Genomic DNA, 9,817 nt, shown 5'->3' with positions numbered 1-9,817 from the left:
CCTTCCTTTACATACGGCCTGAGACAGTTGTCTCTTAAGAACTCGAGAAATTCTTTTTGCCTTATTCCCAAATGCTATCCTTCATTTCAATCGATACCACCTTGATTAAAATCACCCATAATAATGACCCTTTCCTTGTTCACCAACCGAACTTACAAATTTCTTCATCACCCCCCCCCCCCACACACACACACACGCACACACATTCCCTGGCCTATAGCAACATCCAACCAAATATCTCTTCCTGTCAACCTCCACATCACACCACACCTCCTCAAAACCATTGTCACTCTTTCATGTCATGCTTATGTAGACATAGTAATTGCCTTGCTATCATTATTAGCATTCATCCGCCCCTCCCTTCTTGTTCTTATGACTAAAAAGGATCGAAATTAAAAATGATCAAAATACACTTTTTTAAAACCGCATTGATTATTATTATTACAAAATAATCCTTTTTAAAACCTTCACACAATTAGAAGAACAACAGGACATTACGCTCTTCGATTGGAAATATCTAAGTTCGATTCTCGTCGTGATTAGAGAAGTCCTTATATCGACTTTTGCAATTGAAGGTGAGTTAGCCGATTTCATACTGGGAAGCAGTTTTTTTTTTTTCTTCCGGAAACTCGGGAAGAAATTCTATTGTTCGTTGTGAGCGGTGGATGGCGTTATGTGTTGATGGTAGTATTGTCGTATGTAGCTGGAGAATTAAGTATGGAGAATGAGTGGTATGCAGTTAGAGTATTAAGTAGTAGAGGAGATATGTGTAGTGGAGTCCTGCGCAGAATCCTGGGACTCCTTGGAAGTGTTCATGTAATAATAAAAATTTTTTTTCAAAACATGAAAACCTGTCATACATAGACATTTTTTTAATGTGCATTTCGTAAACACCTATTTAAAGTAGAGCACAATTCACTCGTAGACTCTGGCTAGATGGATTTTATTCGTATTTGGTATTTAGAATCCTTACAAAAATTTCTCAAGCCATTCCAATTCCATTAGTTCCAAACGAAATTTTGTTTCAATTGAAAGTATTTGCTGGCACACAGAGAGTAGAAATTATATATTATAATTAAATCTGCCTTGATGGAATTGAATAAAATTTATTTAGCAAAATGATTCGAACTGATGATAATATTCTGCACATGCGGGATAGAATTTAGTTAAATTTGTTATTTAGAATTTCTATTGAAACTTAGCAAAGTATTTTAGTTTTGCTTTCAGGTAAGTCATTTGTACCTATAGAATCAGGTAGTACAAAATTATACTTGTAGAGTATATAAACCAAAAAATGGATCGAAATTTAATGAAGCGGTTATAACACACCGTCGCATTTTTACAGAAGTATCGCTGCTGGAGAGCCTCCTTAGCTCAGTCAGTATAGACGAAGCCCTTTGGTCCGAAAAACCTGGGTTCGATTCCCGTCAGTGACGCGAGAGACCTATATCTGGTCTCTTTCGACTAAAGGTGAGTTAGCCGGTCTGATACGGAGGTAGCAGGGTTTTTTCTCCCGGAAACTCGAGTTTTTCCGCCCCCCCCCCCAGAACAGACAAACTTGCCCCGTGAACACGCCCTTCTACAGACATTGGACACCTCCAGGAATAAGCAGTAGCCAACGTATTCCGTAGAATTTCGGTTCCGAATACCTACACAGTAAAATGTGTAGGTCTGCGCGTGAGCGTAAATTAGGATAGGATAGGACCACTACTGGATAGAGTTGTTTGAATAATTTTGTCACAACCTAACAATAGCTCTCGTGAGGACAACTCCGGTGCATTTGGGGAGATAGTTACTAGGAATGAATGGCGTATTCCTTATCAGTCGCTATTGATAGGTGCATCGTACCATTTATAGCACGTTTTTCGGTGAGGTATCAGGACTTGAAGAGATTCCCAATAAAACATTCCCCATACCGTAACGATGCCGCCTCCTGCCTATTTCTGCTGATATCGGGGTGATTCCTCTCCCCCAGTTTTTTGCCGACTCTCCACACACTTTTACACGGCAAGCTGAAACGAGATTTATCCGTAAAGGCCTCTACTCTTAGATGCGAACTGCAGACGAGTCGTCGATGATTAGCTATAAGCATAAGTACCTTGACTGGGCCGCATGCCTTTGGGACCACATATGGAAAATTGTACGTTGGATGATTATGATCTAGTTAAATTCGACGGTCAGCCGTTCCACTTTTTCATCTGGGCTTGCATCTGTTGAAACAACCTGATCTATGTTTGTGCTGAACATTGTTACTGTTTACACTGGGCGCTATTGTATACCACCAACATTGGCGACTTGTGCTCTGCACTCTCTGTCCTTTCACTCGTAGAACATCCTAACTGTAAAACCCCTTGAACAGCCTACAATCATGCTTTTTACTATATTCTTGAGATCACCCCCCCCCTTATCCATGTTGATCAGCAGCTTCGAATGAACAGTATCATCGTTAACTGTTAACTTCTGTGGCTTGATGGATGTCAATCCCGTGGATTCTGATCCCGTCATCGGTATGAAAAAGACTTATTTTAAAGGTTTAGCGAGCACTCGGCTCACCCTGATTAGGGCGATGCGGAAGCGCCTGAGCCGAAAGGTAGTGCAGCTTTCGGGCGCTTAGAAAACTCCTGAATGAGTTGCTTAGAATGAAAAGCTGCTTAGGTGAAAAAAGTAGCGGTAGTGTTACGAAGCAATGTGGAAATATCTGGGATATCAGCATCGAGATGCAGGAGAGCATGTCATTGGGTAATCATGGAGAAGATGACTTCACAGTATCATCGTACGCGCTTCCAGTTGCATATATACTGGCATTCTCCGTAATACCAGTGCCACCTGGCAGAGGGAAATGGCTGATTGCGAAATAACGGGGACAGTCATAATATTTTGACTAGACTGCGTAGCTTCTGTGAACTTCAGTAATTTTTCCACCTTTACCTACAATTCTACATCTCGTTCACTTCCTGCTATGTATCTCCTTCTTCTGTTATAGAATGAGCGCTTTCCATCATTTGAAAAGTGGAGATGTAAATCATTTTCTTAAGTTGTTCAAATCTTGCAAAAACACTTTGGCATCGTTTCCTATTACTTTCCTTCAACGATTTGTCATCTGCAAGCAACGTAATATCTCCTATCAACTCATTTGCAAGAGTATTAACGTATACACACCCACGCCTTTCTGAAGACGTGTCCCAATACACGTGTTAATACATATCAGTCCCCTATCCGGTTTAATAATATATTGTATTATTGATCTATATCTTTTGTAATTTAAATAGCCAAATTAGTGGTAGATGCTTTTTCTGTCGTCTAGTATAAACATTGCCACCTTTTTTAATGGCTTGAAGCGGCATAATAAATAAATAAATAAGTTTGGTCTCGTCTCTAGTGTGGGATCCCTACTTATTTAATCCTTCTCCCATCAATCGCACTTATTGTGCTATCGATTCCCAACATTTCGTCTGTGTGATCGCCCAAAATCAGTGGCCAAGGTTTTTTACGCATTCGCCGTAATAGTTTCTGGCGAATACATCTTAATAAGATGTATTCGCCACATGCAAATATGAAATTTTTTTTTTTTTTTTTTTTTTGAGATGTGTAATTTTTACATGAGTGAATATGAAAAGTTATAACTGCTTAATTAAAAATTATATTGTAAATTAAAATTAAATTAAGTTGTATAAATATAAAAACGCACAATTTCTATTTCATAATATTTTACATAGTTTATATATATATATATATATATATATATATATATATATATATATATATATATTTATATATATATATATATATATATATATATATATATATATATATTTATATATATATATATATATATATATATATATATATATATATATATATATATATTCAAGATACCAAGTGATTTTATGTGAACTTGGTTTTTAATCCTGTTTCCCAAGAAAGCAAACAAGAAAGTCAAGTTTGCGCCTGCAAGTACTGCAAGTCTAAGGCAACTGAACCCTAAGGTAGTGCCAATCGAGGCAACTCGTGGTAAAGGTGGATAAAGATCTGATCACTATTCTTAGTATTTTTCTCTAATGTAAAGCACATCCCATGTGCTTTACATTAGAATAATGACTGGCACTACCTTAGGGTTCAGTTGCCTTAGACTTGCAGTATGTGTTTCAAAAGTTGAGTGTGTAAATGCATTTCAAAAGTTGAAATGCATTTAACTGTTTGTTTTTGCTATTAATAAATAAATAAAAGTATTAAATGATACCAAGAATATTAAATTAATTGAAACTGATGAGTTGATGATTTTCTTAGTCTAGACTAAGTCTAACATTATGGTAATAATAAAGCGTTTGAGTCTATTTGTTCTTTTCGTATATATGCTGAATTTCTCATATAGCTATCTTAGTTTTATATACTTTCAATTTTATCAATGAACTTTGATATACCAATGGATTTATCTAAGTGTCTTCCATCAGAGTGTTCTGTAAAAGAGTGCTGATAATAATAATTGTTATACTGCGATACATATACACACCCATAGCGATTGTGTGTTGTTGAGAATAGGATGTGAAGGAATTCTGGGAGGAGAAAGATAAGCACATACTGATAGTGCTTTAGTGAAGGTTTTCATTATTTAATAACTTCGAAACGAGGTGTCTAGACTAAATTTACTTATTAGTTTTAAAGAATGGATAAGTTTTTTGGAGATGATATCAAGGGCCTGGGCGTCCTTAAAATTAAGACCATAACTACTGATGGTCTTATATTTAAGTTGCATTACAGGGTGACAGGTTTAATGCTTGTGGTTTTTAGTTTGATGGTTTCAGGTTATCAGTTTTTTGGTGATCCTATCCGTTGTATTCAGCGAGATGACGTTCCGGAAAAGTTGCTGAATTCTTACTGTTGGGTAGAAGGAACCTTTTCATTGCCTAAGGCTCTACATAAAAAAGTAGGTAGTGAAGTGGCTTATCCTGGAGTGGATAAATATGAAGAAAAGGATGAAGTTATCGAGCACGCATACTATCAGTGGGTTTGCTTTGTATTATTTCTTCAGGCATGCATGTTTTATATACCACGTTTCATCTGGAAAAAGGTGGAAAAGGGACTGATGAATAATCTACTTCAAGATCTCGATAATCCTTTAGTAGCCGTAGATGAGCGAGATATTAAATTTAAACGACTCATACGCTATCTGTTGGACACCTGGAAGAATAAATTCCACGGTTATTCCTATAATTATGTTTTCTGCGAGTTACTAAACTTTGTTAACGTGTTGGGTCAGATCTTTTTCACTAACCGATTTCTTGGATATGCCTTTACCACTTATGGCATAAATGTAATTCGGTATGCTGACACCAATCAAGAAGAACGTTTTGATCCCATGGTAAGTGTGTTTCCAAAAATTTCTAAATGCACATTTCATAAATACGGCTCTTCCGGAGATGTTCAACGCCATGATGCACTCTGTCTGTTGCCCTTAAATATCGTGAATGAAAAAATTTACGTCTTTCTCTGGTTCTGGTTCATTATCCTGGCCATTTTCACATTTTTGGGTATCGTATATCGCATCGCTCTAATACTTTCAGAGCGGTTACGTAAAATGGTGCTGTTTAATGTGAGCCGTTTCTCACCTGCCGACATTTTAATAACGATATGCGGGTATAGTTACAGCAAATGGTACCTGATTTACATGATTGGAAGTAATATGAGTAATGCTCATTTTGGGATTCTACTTAAAAAACTGGCAGAAGATGACGCTTATCTTCTGCAGTGGGCTGAAAAAGAAGAAGAAAAAGCAGATAAAGAAGAACTAGTGCTATACGTCGTTGATGAAAAAATGGAACAATCTATGAAGTCACTTGAAGAAGAGTTAAAGAAAATAACAGGACTGACACAGGCTGATTCAGCAGTTTAACTATCTCTGTTAAGTTGACTGGTGTATTTTTGAAGGTTTTCTGTTTATTAGTAACGTTAAGACTAAGTTTATTCAAGTACATGGAATTTATTTCTCGTGTTATTTGAAACCTATCAGTTTCTTATAAAAGTGCCTTTCGATATGTTTTTGTTTTTGTTTTTTTTCTCGATTAAGCTTAATTAATGGCGCAGAAGTTATGTCCTTTTAAAAATTTCATACAGGGCATAAATTTATTCCTGCTGATAATATATATATATATATATATTTTTTTTTCTTTTGTATAAATATAAGTAGTAGGTTAATAGCAGGTTTTTTTTTTTTGTTTGGTCCACGTTCTACGAACAATTTAATTAGAAGTATAGAAGTAACTAATGCTTTGTGTGTGTGTGTGTGTGTGTGTGTGTGTGTGTGTGTGTGTGTGTGTGTGTGTGTGTGTGTGTGTGTGTGTGTGTGTGTGTGTGTGTGTGTGTGTGTGTGTGTGAGAGAGAGAGAGAGAGAGAGAGAGATTCACTTAAAGTAATTTTAAAACTTACAAGCGTTTATAACATTTTTTTTTTATTATTTTCCAAATTCTCTGATTTTCATACGGTATGAATTTAAAGAAAGGTAGTTGAGAATGTATTGAGAAGAAAATTCCATATGCTTCTCAAAGACTGTAAGAAATATCGAAAAATAGCTTCTCCGAACTTGTTTTATATTTTAAAAAAAATATCATATTATGTTTAAAAATAATATCATGTTTATTTTATGCATGCTTTATTTCATAATATATTACAAGCAATATATAGAATGATAAAATACAAACGATATTTTAATATTATTGTAGATGTAAGTTGTGATTAGTAAGGGATATAGATTTGGTTTTGGCATCCTCTTTCACATCCATAGCTTCAATATTAGTATGAAACTCAAGTTTGTTGCCAGAATTTAAAATGTATTTTGCAGAACATTATACTCAATTTTTATATTATGTCTGTAATACATGATATGAACCTGGATGTTGTATTTATATTTTGTTTACATTGTGAAAACAAAATATAAAGTACTAAGAAATAACTATTTTTCAATATTTATAATAAAAAAAATCTGGAAGATTTCATTGCTCTTTGTCTGCAGTGTTGAAGTTATAATGGCTTGTTTCTTTTTTTGAATAAAGCATTTTCCCACACGATGCATGAGCATTTGTCATTTTATTAACATTTTTAATGTTAATCGAGTCATATTAGATGAGAATAAAACCTATTCGTTTTTTAATTAAATATGCACATCCACTATATTTTTAGGTATACACTAGTGATATACTCGTCGGGGTGTGTGTGTGTGGGGGGGGGGTTATTGAGGTCTAAATGTCTCTTAAAAAGAATATATCTTTATGTAGAACAAAATAATAACAGTATACCAGTTAACATTATCGTGTCGGATTTCTTCTTTTACCGAAGGATTTTTATAACTAATAGCATATTGGAGGATAATTGATTGGTGTTATCTAGTTATTTAGTGGATAAATAATAGAAATAGAGGATAATAGTAAGGGGGGGGAGCGATGTAGAGATCCAATAGGATGATTTGAATAAATCGACATTGTTGGCAAAGGATAATGGTTTTTACTTAGGTGTGGCAAAGTGTAAAGTTATGAACTTTGAATTGAAAAGGTTGCAGTCTGTATATTGTAAAAGTGATGGGGGTTGCATTGCTAAACTTCATGAAGCCAGGGATTAAGAGAGAAAGGTCATGGTGGACAGGGGATTGAAGTTTGAACAGATAACTTATTGGCAAAGTGGAAAAAGGCGCAGTGGATCTTTTGGATGCTAAAACACACAAGTAGGTACAAAGAAAAAAGTCATCATCCATCTTTATAAAGGTTTGAATGCCCACATTTAGACAACCGTTTTAATGTTTGGTAGCCTGGGTTTCTTGGATGATGTAGAAGTAATGGAGAGGATTCAGAAGCGGGTACCATGATGGTATCAGTCCCGTGAAATAATTCGTATGAGGATAGATTAAAATTGTGTGGATTACAAAAACTGGTTGATGAGCAGAGAAGAGGGGATATGATAGAAATATGTAGATGCTAAAAAGAATTTTATACAATAATGTAGGAGAATATTTTTCAACAAGCCTTACTCAGTTTTCAGCCCACTGCAGAAGATAAACCCTGCTGCTTTTGTCACAGAACAAAAGCAGCAGGGTTTCCCCTTCCCGAAGCACGAATTTTTAGTATTCCGTAAAGCATACAAGTTGAAGGAATTACAATATTATTATTATTATTATTATTATTATTATTATTATTATTATTATTATTATTCAGACCAGTGGCAGCTCTTGGCTTGAAATCGTGAGGGTGCTGCAACTTTCGAAATATACATAAACTCCGTATGTATATTTCGAAAACACGTATACTCTGTAAGTACAGTGTATACGTGTTTGGATAAAATATCAGAATTATGGTAAAAATTTAAAAAAAATAATAATTAAACATGAAACAATATTGTTTATTATCGATAAAATTATGCAGTTTAGTATAATTCAAAATTACTTAAAAATAAAATCCATTATCATAACCCCAATAATGTTCTAAAATAAAAACTATAACAAATGTTATGTCTTTAATTGTAATGTCCAAATATTTAAAGAGACGAAGTAAACACGATAAGCACTACGTATACACTCTACTACTGGCGCAAAACTGCATATAAACAACAGTGGAACTGCGTGACGGACAGTGCCGTATTACGCTAATAGCTGGCATCTCACTATGACGTCCTTGTGCTTGCACGCGTAGCAATATGACACTGTGGAAAACACACTGTTGCTAGCTTCCTTCGCCCTCCTAAGTGCTACAAGATGGATTTTTATTATTTTTTATACAAAATAAGAGAATTGTATAGGATTGTTGATAAAATTAAATATTACAAGCAAATATAAATAACTTAATAAATATATTTATATATCGAGAAAAATTGGGAGTGCTGCAGTTCCCCAGTGCCTATGCACGAGCCGCCCCTGATTCAGACCCTCCATCAAATCGTATGTCTTATCGCGGGAGCTCGCTTGAGACACCACGAAGTCTGTCCTACCACTCCTTAAATAATTTACTATTGCACTCTTGCCCACGCTCTCTGGACAGTTCACCTGCAACTCTCCTCGGGAGGAGGGAGAGAAAAATTCTTTCATCTCTTCAGAGATAGTCCCTTTTTCTATCATTTGAAAAGTCTTTCCCTTGTCTATTCGTTATATACCACTCAACAGCTAAAATGCCTCATCCCTTCGTCTGCTATCTGACTGCAGATTGCATGGCCTCAAGCGATCCTCTTAGCCAACGTTCTGTAGTACCGAAGTCATTTCTGCTATTCATTTTTGTACCCACTTTAGTTTCCTAACCTGCCCTTCCATATCCCAGTGACCTGATCAGAGCCAGTTCAGATCTGATCTGATCAGGTCCTTATTCATTGTAACTACTGCAACCTTATCTCTGCTGATCAGTATCCTTCTCAGTATTATAGCAATTAGTGTTGTCTTTACCATGTTCGCAATATCATCATCACCACTCAAGATTCCTTTTCTCTTCCACTTCTTTTAGTATAGTTCCGTCGATAGATTTATGCACCCTATTAAACCAGCATCCCATTCATTCTCATCTTTTCAGCTTATCCAAATCCTCCTGGAAAGCTGCGACATTGGTTGGAAAGATCTGGTACCGAATTACGTCCAGGACACGATGAATCATTACAGAACGGTTCAGTTGAAGATGAGTTAGTTGGTCACATACGGAGGTGGTAGGGTTTTTCATTTCGAAAAACCGACAAACCGATAGAAGAAAACGCGCAATTTACAAACACTCCGGAAATAAGGAATCATCATATTCCTTCAGATTTGGTTTCGAAAGCTGTATGGTCTATGTATAAGCGTAAAATAGGAAAGAAGAAA

At 35.6% G+C, this 9,817-nt stretch overlaps 1 protein-coding gene across 1 annotated transcript; it reads left to right on the top strand.

The window, feature by feature from the left end:
• Positions 1–4,571: 4,571 nt before the first annotated feature.
• On the top strand, positions 4,572–7,061 carry LOC150100836 (innexin inx2-like). Its single transcript, XM_090401373.1, has one exon. It carries the CDS (start codon positions 4,664–4,666, stop codon positions 5,888–5,890), a length of 1,227 nt encoding a protein of 408 aa, XP_090257499.1. The 5' UTR covers positions 4,572–4,663; the 3' UTR covers positions 5,891–7,061.
• Positions 7,062–9,817: the final 2,756 nt, after the last annotated feature.

The sequence above is a fragment of the Typopeltis vanoorti genome, chromosome 12 (assembly GCF_054136105.1).
Source record: "Typopeltis vanoorti isolate ZY-2024b chromosome 12, IOZ_Tvanoo_1.0, whole genome shotgun sequence".
In the NCBI taxonomy this organism is placed as follows: Eukaryota; Metazoa; Arthropoda; class Arachnida; order Uropygi; family Thelyphonidae; genus Typopeltis; species Typopeltis vanoorti.
This window is presented reverse-complemented; position numbering and strand designations above follow the sequence as displayed.

What these genes read in the sequence shown, in the direction of transcription:
- LOC150100836 (XM_090401373.1), top strand. Translation starts at nt 4,664, where the DNA reads ATGGATAAGTTTTTTGGAGATGATATCAAGGGCCTGGGCGTCCTTAAA.